Source organism: Bos indicus, chromosome X (assembly GCF_029378745.1).
Source record: "Bos indicus isolate NIAB-ARS_2022 breed Sahiwal x Tharparkar chromosome X, NIAB-ARS_B.indTharparkar_mat_pri_1.0, whole genome shotgun sequence".
In the NCBI taxonomy this organism is placed as follows: Eukaryota; Metazoa; Chordata; class Mammalia; order Artiodactyla; family Bovidae; genus Bos; species Bos indicus.
In genome coordinates, this window is record NC_091789.1 from 94,266,147 (window position 1) to 94,286,732 (window position 20,586).

Genomic DNA, 20,586 nt, shown 5'->3' on the forward strand with positions numbered 1-20,586 from the left:
GAGGTTTTGTTTGTGCCCTCCAAGCATCTTTTTCCTCAATCCTGTGGAAGTTCTGTAATCAAATCCCACTGGCCTTCAAAGTCAGATTCTCTGGGGGGTTCTCAGTCCCTTTGCTGGACCCCCATGGTGGGAAATCTGTTGTTGGCCCTAAAACTTTTATAACAGTGCGAGAACTTCTATGGTAAAATTGTTCTCCAGTTTGTGGTTTGTGTGCTCAGTAGCTCTATGGTGGGGCTCATGTGCCACACCTCCCAGGTCTGCTGCAGCCAGAGCCCCTGTCCCCGTGGCAGGCCACTGCTGACCCATGCCTTTGCAGAAAACACTCACAAACACTCAAAGGCAGGTTTGTTTCAGTCTGTTGTGGGATGCCTAGCTCCTGGTGCACACAAGGTTTTGTTTGAATCCTCCAAGCATCTCTAGTGGGTATGAGGTTTGATTCTAAACACAATTTTGCCCCTCCTACCATTTTGTTGGGGCTTCTCCTTTGCCCTTGCACATGGGGTATCTTTTTTGGTGGGATTCAGCATTCTCCTATCGATGGTATTTCACCGGTTAGCTGCAATTTTGGAGTTCTCACAGGAGAAGATGAGCCTAAATTTCTTCATACAGAAGTCAAATGATATCAGAAGGGAAAGTGGAACTTTACAAATGAAGGAAGACCACTGAGTGGTGAAAACCTGGGTAATAAACTATTTTTCTTCTTTTGAGTTTTGATTGAAAGTGAATAGCAACAATTTCTGATGGGATTTTCAGTGTATGTAGATGCAATATATAAGAGGATAGTAGCATAAAGTGGAGAGGTAAAGGGCCCAAAATGCTGGAAAGCTTTATTCACCTTGCAATTAAAGTGGTAAAATATTGATTCTAAATAAACTGTGAAAAATATGTGTTTTTTAAATCCCTAGACCACCTACTAAAAAAATTATACAAAGAGATTTCAAAGTCACAATAAATTGAGTATAAAAAATGTTCAAATAATTTAGAAGAAGGCTGGAAAAGAGAAACAGGAATAAAAATTCAGAGGAACCAGACAGAATATAAATAGTAAAATTGCAAACCTAAATATAGTCATATCAGTAATTATATTAGTGGTTTAAACACAACAATGAAAAGACAGAAATTAAAATGGCATACTCAACTATGTCACCTACAGAAACTTGAAGGAAGATTCAAATCATCAATATCAGGAATGAAAGAGGGGAAATTACTACAGATTTCATATTAATTAAAAGGCTAGTAAGGCAATACTAAGAACAACTCTATGCAATAAATTTAACAACTTAGATGAAATGGACCAATTTCCTGAATACTATGAACTACCAAATGTCTTTCAGATAGAATAGATAACCTGAGTAGTCCTATAACTAATATAGTAATTGAATTCATAGTTGAAAACCTCCCCCCACCCCTAGAGAAATCTACATTATCAGGTGGTTTCACTGGTGAATTCTACCAAACATTTAAAGAAGAATTAACACCAATTCTACACTATCTCACCAGAAAAAAGATGGAACATTTCCCAACTCATTTTGCAAGGCTACCTTTATCCATATAACCAGAAACAAACAAAAACAGTATAAAAAAAAGGAAAATTACAGATTAATATCTCTCATAAACATAGACTCAAAAACATCTTTAACAAATCCAGTCCAGAAATAGTAATACTCAAACAAATGAAGTTCATCTTTGGAAAGAAAAGCTGGTTCAATATTTGAAAATTATCCAGTGTAATCAGTAATTATTAGCAATTTAAAGATGAAAAGTCACATGTCAATTGATATGAAAAAAGCAGTTGACAGAATTCAACATTCATCCATGATAAAAATAATCAACAAATTAAGAGTAGATAGAAACATTCTGAACCTGATAAAGTGAAGTGAAAGTTGCTCAGTCATGTCCGACTCTTTGCAACCCATGGACTGTAGCCTGCCAGGGTTCTCTTTCCATGGAATTCTCTAGGCCAGAATACTGGAATGGGTAGCTCTTCCCTTCTCAGAGGATCTTCCCAACCCAGGGATCGAAGCCAGGTCTCCCACATTGCAGGTGGATTCTTTACCATCTGAGCCACCAGGGAAGCTGGTTGTCTCCAAAACTCTGCATGTAACATCATGCTTAATGGTGAAAGACTGAATGCTTTCCCTTTTAGATTAGGAACAAGACAAGGATCTCTACTCTCACCAGTTCTTTTCAACAGTATACTAGAAGTTTTATCCAGTGCAATGAGACAACAAAAAGAAGGAAAAAGAATACAGATTGGAAAAGAATAAATAAAATTGATTTTGGGGGGCAAATGACATGACCATATGTGTAGAAAATATCAAGGGATCTATAAAAGAAAAAGTAAAGCTCCTAGAGCTAACTTGTTAGTCTAACAAAGTAATACAACACAAAACGAAAACATAAAAATCAATCACATTTGTATATCTTGACAATGTAAAAGGCAATTAAAACTTCAAAATACCACTTACAATAGGTCCCCAATATGAAATGGTTAGGTATAAATCTAATAAAATATTTACAAAATCTATGTAGTGGAAACTAAAAATGCTGATGAAATCATGTAAATTGAGAAACATGGTGTTCATGGTGTCAACTAAGTAAAGACGTCACTTCTCAATTGATCTATAGATTAACTCAATACAAGTCAAAATTCAGCAGGATATTTTTTATAGACATAGACAAATTGATTCTAAACTTTCTTTTTATTTTTAAAATTATCTTCTTAAATTGGAGGATAACTGCTTTACAATGTTGTGTTGGTTTCTGCCCTGCAAAAATGCAAATCAGTCATAATTTTATATCTGTATCTATATATATCTCCCTTCCCTCTTGAGCCTCCTTCCCCGCTCCCATCTCACACTTCTAGGTGACCACAGAGCACCAGGCTGGCCTCCCTTTGTTATAGCAGCTTCCCACTAATTATCTGTTTTACATGGTACTGTATATATGTCAATGCTGTTTCAATTTGTTGTACCTTCTCCTTTCCCTGTGGTGTCCACAAGTACATTCTCTATGCCTGAGTATCCATTACTTCCCTGAAAATAGGTTCATCAGTACTATTTTTCTAGATTCCATATATATGTGTTAATGTATGATATTTGTTTTTTTCTTTCTGACTTACTTCACTCTGTATAACAAGCTCTAGGTTCATCCTCCTCACTAAAACTGACTCAAATTCATTCCTTTTAGTGGCTGAGTAATATTCCATTGAATATATGTCCGCATCTTCTTTACCTATCCATCTGCCAATGGATATCTAGGTTGCTTCAATGTCCTGGCTATTGTAAATAGTGCTGCAGTGAACATTGGGGTACTTCTGTCTTTTTGAACTGTGGTTTTCTCAAAGTATGCACAGTAATGGGATTGATGGGTTGGTTGGTAGTTTTATTCCTAGGTTTTTTTTAAGGAATTTCCATGCTGTTCTCCATAGTGGTTTTATCAATTTACATTTCCACCAACAGTGCAGAAGGGTTCCATTTTCTCCACATCCTCTCCAGCATTTATTGTTTGTAATTATTTTGATGATGGCCATTCTGACTGGTGTGAGGTGATACCTCATTGTAGTTTTGATTTGCATTTCTCTAATACTGAGCGAATGTAGAAAGTCAAGAGATACCTAGAATATCAGCAAGTTTGGCCTTGGAGTACAAAATGAACCAGGGCAAAATCTAACAGAGGTTTCTCAAGAGAACTGCTGGTCATACCAAACACCCTTTTCCAACAACACAAGAGATGACTCTACACATGTACATCACGAGATGGTCAAGACTGAAATCAGATTGATTATATTCTTTGCAGCCAAAGGTGGAAACGTTCTATTCAATCAATAAAAACAAGACTGGTCACTGATTGTGACTCAGATCATGAGTTCCTTATTGCAAAATTCAGACTTAAACTGAAGAAAATAGGGAAAACCACTAGACCATTCAGGTATGACCTTAATCCAATCCCTTATGATTATACAGCAGAGGTGACAAATAGATTCAAGGGATTAGATCTGGTAGACAGTGCCTGGAGAACTAGGGTGGAGATTTGTATCACTGTACAGGAGGTGGTGACTAAAATTATCCCTGAGAAAGAAGAAATGCACAAAGGCAAAATGGTTATCTGAGGAGGCCTTACAAATAGCTGAGGAAAGAAGAGAAGCGAAAGGCAAGGGAGAAAAGGAAGGCTATACCTAACTGATTGCAGAGTTCCAGAAAATAACAAGGTGAGATAAGAAGCCCTTCTTAAGTGAACAATACAAGGAAATAGAGGAAAACAATAGAATGGGAAAGACTAGACATCTCTTCAAGAAAATTGAAGGTATCCAGGGAACATTTCATGCAAGAAAGGGCACAATGAAAGACAGAAATAGCAAGGACCTAAGAGAAGCAGAAGAGATTAAGAAGAAATGGTAAGAATACACAGAAGAGCTACACAGAAAAGGTCTTAATGACCCAGATAACCATGAGGCAGTGCCCACTCACCTAGAGCTGGACATCTTGGAGTGTGAAGTCGAGTGGGTCTTAGGAATCATTACTATGAACAAAACTAGTGGAGGTGATGGAATTCCAGCTGAGCTATTTCAAATCCTAAAAGATAATGCTGTCAATATGTGCTGCCTAAAAGTGCTGCAGTCAATATGTCATCAAAACATCCAGTATCCAAGGCCATCCAACCTTTGACATACTTGATTGTGCTCTTCAGGAAAAGAAGCAACACAGAAGCAATGGCAGAACTGAAAAAATAATAGCCTGGAAGTCAGGAGACCTGATTTCTGGCCCAGGGTTTATAATTAAATCACTATGTGACCTTGGACAACACACTTAAACTCCTAAGCTGCATCTCAGTTTAAGATAAATTCACCTGCAATATTTAGGATTAAGAATTAGAATGCAGGGCTTCCCTGGGGGCTCAGTGGTAAAGAATCCACCTTCCAATGCAGGAGACATGGGTTCAATCCCTGGTCTGGGAAGATCCACATGCCACAGAGCAACTAAGCCCATGTGCCACAACTACTGAGCCTGTGCTCTAGAGCCTGGGAACCACAACTGCTAAGCCCACACTCTGCAACTATTGAAGCCCACATGTCCTAGAGCTCGTGCTCTGCAACAGGAGAAGCCACTGCAGTGAGAAGCCCAGGCACCGTAACAAACAGTAGCCCCCACTCACTGCAACTAGAGAAAAGCCTGATCAGCAACAAAGACCCAGCACAGCCAAAACAAATAAGAATTCGAATGTAGTGTGTGCGTCTGTGTATGTGTTCACTCAGTCATGTCCGACTCTCTGTGACCCCATGGACTGCAGTCTGCCAGGCTCCTCTGTCCATGGAATTCTCCAGACAAGAATACTGGAATTTAAAGGAAATGAATGCCATTTCCTTCTCCAATGCGAATTTTAGTAGTAGTAGTGTAGTCGCTAAGTCGTGTCTGACTCTTGCGACCCCACAGACTGTAGCCTGTCAAGTTCTTCTGTCCATGGGATTCTCCAGGCAAGAATACTGGAGTGGGTTGCCATTTCCTTCTCCAGGGGATCTTCCTGACCCAGGAATCGAACCCCGGGTCTCCTATATGGCAGGAAGATTCTTTACCAACTGAGCTACAAGGGAAGCCCCAATTCCTTTGTAATTAAGCTTATACAGAGACTTGCGATTTTCAGTGTGTCATTTGCTTATGACACAGCCTCATGGCTTAAAGGAAGTGGTAGGGTGAAAAGACCTTTAGTATAACACAGCTGGATGGCCTTTCTTTAAGCTACCATTTTGAAGAATGTTGCCTGTTGGACTGACTCCGAAACTCCATTTGGCTAGCACTTTGGAATTTAAATGGGTAAAAAATATGATTTTCCATTGCTCCCAACTGCCCTGCATGGTTTACTAGATGAGTATTTAAAAGGAAATAGAACCAGCACTGATTTATTTTATGAACTTAGGAAATTCTGCTTAGTGTCTTCATATGCTCAGTTCTTTCATATAGTAAATGGAAGATGTTGATGATAAAGGTAGTTAATTGTTTTGAAAATTATAGATATCTTTTACTTAGGGTTAAGAACATCCAAAGGTAGAATGCTGTTTATTGATGGAACCACAAAGGTTGAAAGGATATGTGGTTTGCAAATTGTCATAACAGCAACAACATAAGTTATTTACACACATCATCTCAGACTATCATAATTATCTTTCAAAGTGGGCCATATTGTGTTATTTTATGGATAAAAAAATGAAACTTACAGAGCTGTTTTGGTAGAACATAGAACTATTTAACTTCCTAAAGGTAGTTAATATTTATTGAGCCCTTATAATTTTCCAGGTACTGTCCGAAGCCCATATTTTTAAACTTCAGTTCAATGCTCTAAGGTGAATATTGTTATTCCCATTTTAAAATTGAGGAAACTGAGGCAGACAAGTAAGTAGCTTTTATAGCTAATCAGTTCAGTTCAGTCGCTCAGTCGTGTCCAACTCTGCGAGCCCATGAATCACAGCACGCCAGGCCTCCCTGTCCATCACCATCTCCTGGAGTTCACTCAGACTCATGTCCATCGAGTCAGTGATGCCATCCAGCCATCTCATCCTCCGTCATCCCCTTCTCCTCCTGCCCCCAATCCCTCCCAGCATCAGAGTCTTTTCCAACGAGTCAGCTCTTTGCATGAGGTGGCCAAAGTACTGGAGTTTCAGCCTCAGCATCATTCCTTCCAAAGAAATCCCAGGGCTGATCTCCTTCAGAATGGACTGGGTGGATCTCCTTGCAGTCCAAGGGACTCTCAAGAGTCTTCTCCAACACCACAGCTCAAAAGCATCAATTCTTCGGCGCTCAGCCTTCTTCACAATCCAACTCTCACATCCATACACGACCACAGGAAAAACCATAGCTCTGACTAGACGAACCTTTGTTGGCAAAGTAATGTCTCTGCTTTTGAATATGGTATCTAGGTTGGTCATAACTTTCCTTCCAATGAGTAAGCGTCTTTTAATTTCATGGCTGCAGTCACCATCTGCAGTGATTTTGGAGCCCCAAAAAATAAAGTCTGACACTGTTTCCACTGTTTCCCCATCTATTTCCCATGAAGTGATGGGACTGGATGCCATGATCTTCGTTTTCTGAATGTTGAGTTTTAAGCCAACTTTTTCACTCTCCTCTTTCACTTTCATCAAGAGGCTTTTGAGTTCCTCTTCACTTTCTGCCATAAGAGTGGTGTCATCTGCTTATCTGAGGTTATTGATATTTCTCCCAGCAATCTTGATTCCAGCTTGTGTTTCTTCTAGCCCAGCGTTTCTCATGATGTACTCTGCATATAAGTTAAATAAGCAGGGTGACAATATACAACCTTGATGTACTCCTTTTCCTATTTGGAACCAGTCTGTTGTTCCATGTCCAGTTTTAACCGTTGCTTCCTGACCTGCATACAGGTTTCTCAAGAGGCAGATCAGGTGGTCTGGTATTCCCATCTCCTTCAGAATTTTCCACAGTTTATTGTAATCCACACAATCAAAGGCTTTGGCATAGTCAATAAAGTAGAAATAGATGTTTTTCTGGAACTCTCTTGCTTTTTCCATGATCCAGCAGATGTTGGCAATTTGATCTCTGGTTCCTCTGGCTTTTCTAAAACCAGCTTGAACATCAGGAAGTTCACGGTTCACATATTGCTGAAGCCTGGCTTGGAGAATTTTGAGCATTACTTTACTAGCGTGTGAGATGAGTGCAATTGTGTGGTAGTTTGAGCATTCTTTGGCATTGCCTTTCTTTGGGACTGGAATGAAAATTGACCTTTTCCAGTCCTGTGGCCACTGCTGAGTCTTCCAAATGTGCTGGCATATTGAGTGCAGCACTTTCACAGCATCATCTCTCAGGATTTGAAATAGCTGAACTGGAATTCCATCATCTCCACTAGCTTTGTTCATAGTGATGCTTTCTAAGGCCCACTTGACTTCGCATTCCAGGATGTCTGGCTCTAGGTGAGTGATCACACCATCGTGATTATGTGGGTCGTGAAGATCTTTTTTGTACAGTTCTTCTGTGTATTCTTGCCATCTCTTCTTGATATCTTCTGCTTCTGTTAGGTCCATACCATTTCTGTCCTTTATCGAGCCCGTCTTTGCATGAAATGTTCCCTTGGTATCTCTAATTTTCTTGAAGAGATCCCTAGTCTTTCCCATTCTGTTGTTTTCCTATTATAGCTAATAGGAAGTGCCTATTATGAATTGATATGAATTGAGATATGCTGTTGGAGAACGCAATGGCAGCCCACTCCAGTACTCTTGACTGGAAAATCCCATGGACGGAGGATCCTGGTAGGCTGCAGTCCATGGAGTTGTGAAGAGTCAGACACGACCGAGTGACTTCACTTTCACTTTTCACTTTCATGCTTTGGAGAAGGAAATGGCAACCCACTCCAGTGTTCTTTCCTGGAGAATTCCAAGGACGGTGGAGCCTGGTGGGCTGCTGTCTATGGGGTCTCACAGAGTCGGACACGACTGAAGCAACTTAGCAGCAGTAGCAAGGAGAGAAAAGAACTGTACACAGAAAATTATAAGACATTAATGAAAGAAATCAAAGATGACATAAACAGATGCAGAGATATTCCATGTTCCTGGATAGGAAGAATCAATAATGTGAAAATGACTATACTACCAAATGCAATCTACAGATTTAATGTGATCCCTATCAAATTACCAATGGTATTTTTCACAGTACTAGAATAAAAAAATTCACAATTCATATGGAAACACAAAAGACCCCGAATGGCCAAAGCAGTCCTGAGAAAGAAGAATGGAGCTGGAGGAATCAACCTTCCTGACTTCAGATTATACTACAAAGCTACAGTCATCAAGACAGTATGGTACTGGCACAAAAACAGAAATATAGACCAATGGAACAAGATAGAAAGCCCAGAAATAAACCCATGCACCTATGGGTACCTTATTTTTGACAAAGGAGGCAAGAATATACAATGAGGGCAAAGACAGCATCTTCCATAAATGTGCTGGGAAAACTGGACAGCTACATGTAAAAGAATGAAATTAGAACATCTCCTAACACCATACACAAAGATGAAGTCAAAATGGATTAAAGACCTAAGTGTAAGACCAGAAACTATCAAACTCTTAGAGGAAATCACAGGCAGAACACTCGATGACATAAATCAAAACAAGATCCTCTATGACACACCTCCTAGAGTAATGGAAATAAAAACAAAAGTAAGCAAGTAGGACTTGATTAAACTTAAAAGCTTTTGCACAGCAAAGGAAACTATAAGCAAGGTGAAAAGACAATGTTCAGAATGGGAGAAAATAAAAGCAAGTGAAACACCTGACAAAGGATTAATTTCCAAAATATACATGCAGTTCATATAACTCAATACCTGAAAAAGAAACAACCCAGTCAACAAGTGGGAAAAACCTAAACAGACATTTCTCCAAAGAAGACTTACAGATGGCTAATAAACACATGAAAAGCTGCTCAACATCAATCATTATTAGAGAAATGAAAATCTGAACTACAATGAGATATCACCTCACACTGGTCAGAATGACCCTCATCAAAAAGTCTACAAACAATAAATGCTGAAGAGGGTGTAGAGAAAAGGGAATGCTCTTGCACTGTTGTTGGGAATGTAAATTGATACAGCCACTGTGGAAGAGGATATAGAGATTCCTTAAAAAACTAGGAATAAAATCACTGCATGACCCAGCAATCCCACTCCTAGACAGATATCCTGAGGAAACCAAAAAGAAACAGACACATGTATCCCATTGATCATTGCAGCACTATTTACAATAGGTAGGACATGGAAGCAACCTAGATGTCCATTGACAGATGAGTGGATAAAGAACTTGTTGTACATATACATAATGAAATATTAGTCAGCCATAAAAAGGAACGCATTTGAGTCAGTTCTAATGAGGTGAATGAACCTAGAACCTATTATACAGAGTGAAGTAAGTCAGAAAGAGAAAGATAAATATCATATTCTAATGCATATATATGGAGTCTAGGAAAATGGTACTGAAGAATTTACCTACATGGCAACAATGGAGAAACAGACATAGAGAATAGACTTATGGACATGGGGAGAGGGGAGGAGATGGTGAAATGTATGAAAAGAGTAACATGGAAACTTAAATTACCATATGCAAAAGAGATAGCCAACTGGAATTTACTATATGGCTCAGGAAACTCAAACAGGGGCTCTGTATCAACCCAGAGGGGTGGGATGGAGCGGGAGATGGGAGGGAGGTTCAAAAGGGAGGGAATATATGTATGCCTATGGCTGATTGAGGGCGGGAGGAGAAGGGGACAGCAGAGGATGAGATGGTTGGACGGCATCACCGACTCAATGGACATGAGTTTGGGTAAACTCCGGGAGTTGGTGATGGACAGGGAGGCCTGGTGTGCTGAAGTCTGTGGGGTTGCAAAGAGTCAGACATGACTGAGTGACTGAACTGAACTGATGGCTGATTCATGTTGAGGTTTGACAGAAAACAACAAAATTCTGTAAAGCAATTATCCTTTGATAATAAATAAATAAATAAACCCAAACAATGAATAAATAGAAGAAATAAAAAAAAAGATCAAACCAGTCAATCCTAAAGGAAATCAACCATGAATCTGTTGGAAGGACTGATATTGAAGCTGAAGTTCCAATATTTTGGCCATCTGATTTGAGGAACCAACTCATTGGAAAAGACCATGATGCTGGAAAAGATTGAAGGCAAGAAGAGAAGAGGGTGGCAGTAGAAGAGATGGTTAGATAGCATCACTGACTTAATGAACATGAATTTGAGCAAACTCCGAGAGATAGTGGAGGACAGAGGAGCTTGGCATGCTTCAGTCCATGGGGTTGCAAAGAGTCAGACATGACTTAGTGACTGAACAGCAACCACAGTTGGGAAAGAGAGAGGCAAGACAATGTAACAGACAGCCCAGAATTAGACCCACACAATTATGGCTATTTGATATTTGAGAAAGGTGCAAAAACCAGTTCTGTGATAATGGCAGTCTTTTTTACTACATGGTGTTGGAGCAATTGAACATCCATATGCTAAACAATGAACCCTCACCTAAACATCATTCATTATACAAAAATTAGCTCAAAATGAGTCATCGATCTAAAACTGAAACATAAAACTATAAAACCTTTAGAAATCAATATAAAGGAAAATTTTTGTGACCTGGAGTTAAACTTGGGTTTCTGAGCAGCAGCAGCACCACTGACATTTTTGGCCTGATAATTCTTTGTCAGGGAAATGTTGCTGTGCGTTGTAGGATATTTGGGCTTCCCAGGCGGCGCTAGTAGTAAAGAACCCGCCTGCCAATGCAGGAGACATAAGAGACACGGATTTGATTCCTGGTTCTGGAAGATCCCCTGGAGGAGGGCATGGTAACCCACCCTAGTATTCTTGCCTGGAGTATCCCCATGGACAGAGGAGCCTGGTGGGCTACAGTCCATGGAGTTGCAAAGAGCTGGAGAACGACTGAGCATCTAAGCACACATGCACGTGGGATATTTAGCACCATCTCCAGCCTTTACCCACGAGAAACCAGTAACACCATGCCCCCCAATTCATGACAGCCAAAAAGGTATCCAGACATTGCCCAGTGTCCCTGGGGACAAAGTAACCCCTGGTTAAAAACCATTGAGTTGGTTTTTTAGATATGACAATAAAGTACTGTCCATAGAAGAAAAAAATGATGAATTATTCTTTTTATAAAAATGTAAAAGTTTTCCTCCGAAAGATATTGTTGAGAGGATGAAAAGACAAACTATGGACTGGCAGGAGATATTTGGAAATCATGTATCTGAAAAAGAACTTGGATCCAGGATATATAAAGAATTCTGAAAATTCAGTAATGAGTAAATGAAAAGCGCAGTTATAAAGAGGGAAAATAATTTTAGCAAATATTTCACCAAAGAAAATTTAAATATGACCAATAAGCACATGAAAAGATATTCAACATCATTAGCTATTAGGGAAATGCTATGATGAGGTGCCACTGAACACCTGTTAGAATGGCTAAAATAAAAATTACTGAATATCAAGAGCTAGTGAGAATGTGTAGGAAGTGAAACTTTCAAGCATTTCTTTTTTGTATGCAAAATGGTACAGCCATTCTGGAAAATAGTTTGGAAGTTTCTGATCAGGTTAAACATGCATTTATCATATAATCCATCAGTCACACTCCTGGGTATTTATCCTAGAGAAGTGGATACAATAACCTGGATATGAATGTTTATAACAGCTTTATTAATAATTGTCTAAAACTGGAAACAAACTAAAGGTCCTTCAGTGACTAGATGGATAAACAAAGTAGTAGATCAATATAATGGAATGCTATTCAACAATAAAAGGAACAAACTGTTGATCATATAACAACTTGAAAGAGTCTGAAAGGCATTATGCTGAGTTAAAGAAGCTTGTCTCAAACAGTTACATATTCTGTGCCATTCTTGAATGGACTCAACTGTAAGGATGGCAAATAGATAAGTGGTTGGAGGTGAGGTTAAGTTACGTTAAAGGAATTATACAGGACTTCCCTGGTGGTGCAGTAAAGAATCTGCCTGACAATGCAGGGGACACAGATTCTATCCGTGGTCCAGTAAGATTCCACAGGCTATGAGGCGACTAAGCCTGTGTGCCGCAACTACTGAGCCTACACACGGCAACCACTGAAGCCCACACACCCTACAGCCTATGCTCAGCAACAAGAGAAGCCACTGTGATGAGAAGCCCTTGTACTGCGACTGGAGGGTAGACCTGCTCACCACAACTAGGGGAAGCCTATGTGCAGTGATGAAGACCCAGCACACCCTGTTAATTAATTTAATGGAATTATACAAAGGAGATTTATGGGGTAGTGGAAATTTCTGTATCCTGATACTGGTGGTGGTTACATGAATATCCACATGTGTTAAAATTCACCAGAGTATATACCAAAAGATAAAAAAGCAATTGTATTGTGTGATAATTTAAAAAACAGACAAAATTAAATTCTGATGGTACTTTACTAGGTTTATAAGATGTAGTGTAAACTTCTTAGCATGAATTACAGGGCCCACCCTGGGGTAGCTCCTCAGCAACAGGGCTGTTTCCCTCATAAAGCATAAGAATATCATTTTTATGGAGAGACTGATGTGTGGTCCTGAAGGTCACAACTGTTTTGTCTCTAAGTAAGAGACAGTTTTTTTTGGCTCAGATGGTAAAGAATCTGTCTGCAATGCGGAAGACCTGGGTTCAATCCCTGGTTTGGAAAGATCCCCTGGAGGAAGGCATGGCAACCCACCCCATTATTCTTGCCTGGAGAATCCCCATGGACAGAGGAACCTGGCAGGCTACAGTCCATGGGGTTGCAGAGAGTCAGACACGACTGAGTGACTAAGCACAGCAGCACATAAGAGATAGTAGTACTGGAAAGTTGAGGATTTAGAATATCCATCCTTACCTGGTGAGAAATGCTGGTATAGCATTTTGTGGAATCCTGGTCTAGTACAGCCTCAGTTGACTCTATTAAATGTGACTAATAACTGATTCCCCCAGAGTCATTGTTGGGCAGAAACTGAACCACTTTTGATCCCAGGCCTAGTCAACTTTGCATCTGACAAGAACAATCCTTCCCACTTCAACCCTTCTGGAAGGGAGAGGAGTATGTGATGTGTGGTCAGTTGAGGGGAGCACATTGTATTGTCAAGAGTTTTTCTAGTTACTTTTTGCATTTATGCATTTAGTTAGCAATCTGGGCTGTACTCCTCTACTCACTTCACCTCCCCTGTAACCTGACTCATTTCATTGGAATCTAGATTCTGCAGAGAATTGGCTTTTAGAAGAAGTATTAGTTCAGTTCAGTTCAGTTGCTCAGTCATGCTCTTTGCGACCCCGTGAACCACAGCACACCAGGCCTCCCTGTCCATCACCAACTCCCGGAGTTCACTCAGACTCATATCCATCGAGTCAGTGATGCCATCCAGCCATTTCATCCTCTGTCGTCCCCTTCTCCTCCTGCCCCCAATCCCTCCCAGCATCAGAGTCTTTTCTAATGAGTCAACTCTTCGCATGAGGTGGCCAAAGTACTGGAGTTTCAGCTTTAGCATCATTCCTTCCAAAGAAGAAGTATAGTAGCAGGTATATTTCCCCACAAGTTTGTCCTGAGTTGTTTTAGGTTTTAGAACTTTTTGTGGCAGCCCTTTTAGTGTTATGATCACCCTGATGGAGAATCTTGGTTTGTGCTGCTGCTGTCCCCATCCCACCCCCACCGCCACATGCCATTTTCTACATGCATGTGGCTTGTTTAGAGCTTGGATGACCACCCCAGCCCACTCCCCATTTCCACCACCATTCAACTCCTCCCATCCTGAGGTAAATGATGAGATATTGGTGTTAATTATGTTTATCCATTTATTAAAATACTTTAAGAAGCAAAACTTTATTAACTTTGAAGACTGGTGTTCCATTTTGTGGGGAGGAGGAATAGGCACACTTTGTAGACCTTTACTTTCTGCTTTTTTGCGTTACCCCATAACTACCCCAGTTTCCTCCCCCCAACAAGCCCCTGGCCCTGCTGCTTATTTGCAGGGGCCTCTGAGGAATCAAAACAACAAATAGAATACAATGTAGATTAAAGATTAGACGAATAGACAGATGCAGTTCCACAAACCATAAAACCAATCAAGGTCCTTTACAAGGATGGAATGGTGCTAATGAGTTTGGTTGCCTTGGTATTATTTTCTACGTCTTATGAAACAAAAATTCTTCTACTCATGTCCCAAGGGAAGATGACGTTGACCCCAACTATTGCTTCTGCTCAACCTTTAACCTAAGTTATTAAGTTGAAAATGTCTTCCTTATTCTTCCCTTGTTCCTTTGGACACAACACAGGCGTCTTTTTGGTGAAGGGACTGATAGCTGCTGACCTCCTATATTGTTGACACCAAAAGCAGTTAATGGCAGTCCAAATCTACTGGCATTCTGCTTCCCCACTAGTTCTCCTGACTAGGAATTGCCCACTCAATCAGTCCCTCAGAAAGTGCCAGAAACATGCAATCAAATCCCAGAACTTTGGCTCTTGATGGCAACTTTGAACAGAATTGAGATGGATATTTGGTGTCTGGTCCCACCACCTGAACAACTATATTACTGCAAGAAGTTAACCATGAAGTCCTGAAAGGAGCTTATACTTCCAGAGGCTGAGCCAACTCTCTTGAAAAAGAGATAACCACTTTCAAGCTAGTATGAGCAAGTGCTCAGCAAAGCTGTCTCCCTTTTTTGGAAAGCAACTGGTAACTAAGCAGTGTAGGAGGTAACCAAGTGATTTAGCTAGCCACATCTGCTCCTAGGTCTCATGGCCTATCAATTCTGCTCCAGGAGTTGACTCCAGCTTCCAATCCTAGTGGTTTTATTCAATATCACTCTGAATCAGGTTGGGAGGACAGGGTGAATGAAACAGAATCCAGACGATACAACAGAGCAAGAGTAGCATTACAACATACAAAGGCATGTAGTAAGTCAGCAAAGTAAGCACAAGAGATGGAGTACTATTACAGTTTACTGTCACCGGTGATTAAAAAATAACTACAAGACACAGCCCTGCTTAGGCACTGCAAGTAAAAGCTACCCTCTCCCAGGACTTTCTTTTGTTTCCTTAAATTTGCTCATTTGGATCTTCTGAGAAAAAAATGCAACTTGGTTCCCAACTCTGTGAGTGAGCATGTGTGCAGCTGTTAATGTGTGCAGCCACGGAGGAGTCAAGTTGGGCTGCAACAACTGTGGCCTTACTGATTTGATCGAATACCTCCTCCTGGGAAGAGTAATGCAGAGAAAGCCAAAGACACAGCAACAGCACATTCCCCACTTAAATACATACAGTAAGTTAACATATTCTGATGCTTAAATAAGTTTTAAATGTTTTCTCTCAATATTTTTCCATTAACTTTCTTAACTAGTTGTAGAGCTAAGACTTTTTTGTTTGTTTGGCACAGCAATCAGACATCTGGGGACTATCCCCTTGTTAGTATGTTTCTCCTCACCCCTGTAGAGGTGGAACACAGGTGGCTGGTTTAAGTGGGCTAGGCTGGTGGAATTCCAGAGTTGAGAACCAGTGCTTAGAGTTGGATTGTGCACCTCGATGAACCAGCCAGTGGACTGAGTCAGGTAACTGAGCACGCTAAGTTTGTCTGAGAAGTGGGGGAGAGGCCAGTTTCCTGGCTTTCTGTTGTAAATGGGAAGGGACATTTACCTAAAGGTATAAATTGAAGGTGGGTGGGGATACAAGGCAGACTAGAGGAAATCACTGGGGAAATACTGGAGTTTGATTAGATTTGCCTGATTGGGCACAGGCATTCAAAAAAATGCCAATTGGGATTTGGAGCAATTTTGGCCTGGTTTGTTTTCTTGAGAAATTTGGAAGAAGAACCATGGGAGAAGCAGAAGCTTTTAGCCTCCATTTTCCCAGGCCCTTGTTTTCTCTGATCACTTTGAATTTCCCTCTGGTACTCAAGGGAAAGGAGCAAGAAGGGAGATTCAAAGATGATCTGGGGACTTAACCAACAGCAGACCAAGATGGAGCTTGTGGGGAAGGGCCTAGGCTGTGGCTTGATTGTCAGGCAGTCCTTTGCTCAGACATCTAAGTCAGAGAGCTCAAGGCCTCGTTGCTCCATATACTGTTTATTGGGTGAGGGGACAGCAAAGGTTGGGGCAGTTGCTGATGTAGAGTCCAGGACAGATAGAGCAAAAAAGGCAGCATGCCAGCTTAGCCCCCTTCTCTAGGGCATTGATGTTTTTGTTCCCCTTTCTGTGGCCTGGCTCAGAATTTTAAGGGGGCGTCGGAATCAGCTGGGCCATAGGTAGATCCCAGCCACTTCTGAGACGCTGAAAATGCACCAATAGTTTAGAAGCTCCACCAAGAACTAGGGCAGTTGGTAGAGGCATATGTGTGTGTAGGGTAGTGGGGGTGGGGAGGGATTCCTGGGTTAGCACAATAAATTATAGGGTCATTTAGAGGTCGAGTTGTATTTTCAGTTCTTAAAAATATATATATATATTTATATATATACATCTTTATATGTCTCTATACATAACTATACTGCAGCACAGTAGCAAAACATTTAGTTAAAAAATCCAGCAAGAATGCAGCAAAACACTCCATGGAGGCATGCAGGCTAGGATGAAGGCAGTAGGAGGGGAGCCTGTATGGTTGCCATAGGGGTGAGTTCCAACCAATGGGTGGCCCACCCAGCCACCAGAGCACCACCTGGACATGTGCAAAGATATACATGCGCACATGGAAAAACAGAAAGGTTTTGCAGAGAGAGCAGTCACCACAGGAAAAGATCTCACATGGTCATTGTAACAGGCAACTGCACAAGCCCCCATGACCTAGTTCTCATGTTAATAAGTCAACTAGTAGAGACCTCCTGAAGTTACAAGTTGCAATTGGCAGGGATTGGGGGAGAAACACCACCACACCTGGCTTTCCTGACCCCTCTCCTCACCTCCCTGAGAGTATTTCTTTCATTCATTTCCTAGCATCAGCAGTTTTTCTGCCAGTCAGAGAAAAACATTCCCCAACTCCCTGAAAAAGTGAACTCCCTTGAATCCTTTGCAGATCCCAGGCCATTCACAAAAAGCATATCTCAATTAAATATTGTAGTTGCTCAAGATGCATGAAAAGAACTGAACAAGACAACTCGGAACAAGAATCTTTGGCCAATGAGAAAATGTAAACCTCTAAGGAGACCTGATTGAGTCCAGACAAAAATGTATTAGTGTAAAGAATTGGAGGATCTTTCTTGGTGGTGCTCATGTTTGTTCTGAAATAATTTAGTCTAGCCTGTATTGAGGTTTCGAGAGTTTTCAGTAGAATCCTAAATGTTGTGAGTTCTTCCATCTTTCCAGGATTATAGTTGAGATCCTGATGGTGTTGGAGAATCATCAGATTTTGCTTCGTCTTCATGATGTCTGTGATGCCACAAATTTCCTTTAGAGAAAAAAAGCAAATATAGAAACAAAGAGGTTAGCACATTGCCAGCCTAAATGTAGGGACCCTAAAGAGAGCAAACAGTCTTTTAGGAGACACTCATTTGTTCATATTGTATCAACCATCTCTGAGCCATCTTAGAAAACCAGCTAATACCATGCGAGCCAAACACAGATGGGATGAGTTCTTAGAACCTGATAATCCATGAAACGGCTATTGACCCCTTCTGAGTATTCAGAAAGACTCTCAAGCACCATGGGTCTCCTAGCTGGCAGATTCTTTGGGACTCAACATAGCTGGACCAAACACAACTTGATCCAGGAAATTCTCTCTTGGCATCTGTGCAAGTCTTAGTCTCTCAAAAAACAAAAAACTACCACCCTCCACCCTTTTCCCCCTATGTCCACCATTGTTATCTCTCTCAAGCTTCCAGGTCATCTAGGCTCAGAATTTAGGAGAGACCACTGACATCAGAATTGGCATAACTGACAACTCTAAGGGAACATTCTTTTGAGTTCCACTGACATATCAAGAACATTTAAGTCCAATTCTGAAGAAGTGCTCAGTCGCTTCAGTCATGTCTGACTCTTTGCAACCCTATGGACTGCAGCCTGCCAGGCTCCTCTTATTTCCCAGGCAAGAATACTTGAGTGGGTTGCCATGACCTCCTCCAGGGGATCTTCCCAACCTAGGGACCAAACCCATGTCTCTTGTGTCTCCTGCATTGGCAGGTGTTTTCTTTATCACTGTGCCACCTGGGAAGCCTGTATTCTGAAGAAGAGGTGGAACCAAAATTCAAATAATGAAACAAAGTTTGCATTTCCAGGGACCGACTATAACAGATACAGAATAGGAGTGTTTAGATAGGTCATGAAAACTGTTCCTGACACTGTAGGTGCCCATACCAACACCCCCAACCCATGTCAAATAATACTGCTTTCTGGAGTAGGACCAGAAGCTTGTAGTTGTATTTGACTGGGAAAGAGATCTAAATATGACTATTTTGCAATACTTTATCAACAAAGAAAGGAATGAATCAAGTGGAAAGTTAACTGCTTATTCTCATTTTTTCCTCTGCAGCTGTTTACATCACAGAGACTGCACCGTCAGGTTGCCACTCAGGCTCTCTCCTTGTTAGTGTCCATAACCACTTGCTTTTTTTTCTTAAGGGTCTTTCTTTCTTTTTTTTTTTTTTTTTGGTCACACTGCACAACATGTGGGATCTTAGTTCCCCAACCAGAGATCAAGCCTGTGCCCCCCGCAGTGGAAGTATGGAGTCCTAACCACTGGACCGTCAGGGAAGTCCCTCCATATCACTTTCTAACTCATACCTTATCCAAGAGACTTCTTGGCATCACCTAAAGTTGGCTCCCAGCTGGCTGCCTCCTCCATTACCACCGTACCTGCACACATTTCTAATGTGAGCTTCAGGTCTTTGGGAGGGAGGGACCTAGGCTGCTGGGAGGTCTTCATGACCTTGATGCCTGTGGGGGAAACTTACCAATAAATCCCTGGATGCCTTGGCCTGATTGAGACTTGTATTCCTCTTCTGACTTCCTTTTCCCCAATTTGGGGAACTTAACTTTCAGTCTGAAGCTTTTGCTGTCAGTGTCTGAGGACTTTTCCTAGCAAAGCACGACAAAAGGAAGGTCAAAATGTTAGTTGCCTAATAGAAACAATTCTTAGAGGCTTGGAGAGATGGTGAACAAGGATGGCTGCAGGAAGCTGGCCAATCTGATATCTATTCAGGTGTGGGAGACATCCCTACTCACTAGTACCATACCTGAGAAGGCATCTGGTCTTTACCAAGATCCTACTCTGTGCCAGATGCTTTGCTAAACGCTTTAATGTGTGTGTAGTCAGTCGCTCAGTCATGTCCAACTCTTTGCGACCCCCATGGACTATTGCCCTACCGGGTTCCTCTGTCCATGAAATTTTCCAGGCAAGAAATACTGGAGTGGGTAGCCATTCCCTTCTCCAGAGGATCTTCCTGACCCAGGGATAGAACCCGGGTTTCCTGAACTGCAGTCGGATTCTTTACCACTGAGCCACCAGGGAAACCCCTAGCCCCTAAATAAATGCTCTCATATGTATAACTGCTCTTCTGAATTGCCTTTCGGAAGAAACCTAAGGTAAGGGCACAGGACCTTCCCTCTCAACCAAAACTCTGGAAAGCCCAATGAATGACTGACTCTCCTCCTGCTTTTCCTCATCAAAGTGGATCTGCACCTTCTGTGGCATTAAGGCAAGCAAGGTGGGTGTCAGGTGCCTTTCTTTCAATCTACTCTGCCCTTCTTTAGAGCCTCATTTCTTCATCTTTATGGAAATACTGAAGTCCAAAAAGAGATTATGCCCAGGAAAGGCAAACTCGAATATTGAGACCTCAGAGCATGGACTGTTTGTCTTAGTTCTCTCAACATCCAGTCTGTCTGTCTAGGCCAGGGGCTTGGTGCTAGATAGTTGAACTGAAGAAGAAAGTGCTACAAGATTTTGCTTCCTTATCTGCATAACAGCATGTTTTCTTTTCCCAGAGGGCTGCTGGTCAAGAGCATCAAAGGCATATGATAAAGTTATTAAACTATTTAAGATCTGAATTTGCCTATGGCTTTTTCTCTTAAATGGTAGCCTAATTGCTGCTGCT

At 41.2% G+C, this 20,586-nt stretch overlaps 1 protein-coding gene across 1 annotated transcript in view; it reads right to left on the reverse strand.

Moving 5' to 3' along the window:
- Positions 1-14,350: 14,350 nt before the first annotated feature.
- DGKK (diacylglycerol kinase kappa) overlaps positions 14,351-20,586 on the reverse strand; it is a 174,651-nt gene continuing 168,415 nt past the window's right edge. The window contains exons 27-28 of the mRNA XM_070785407.1: positions 19,447-19,570; positions 14,351-17,945 (exon numbers count right to left, since the gene is read on the reverse strand). Coding sequence (XP_070641508.1) covers positions 17,866-17,945; positions 19,447-19,570 — 204 coding nt within the window. The 3' untranslated portion in view covers positions 14,351-17,865. The remainder of the gene's footprint in view (positions 17,946-19,446; positions 19,571-20,586) is intronic.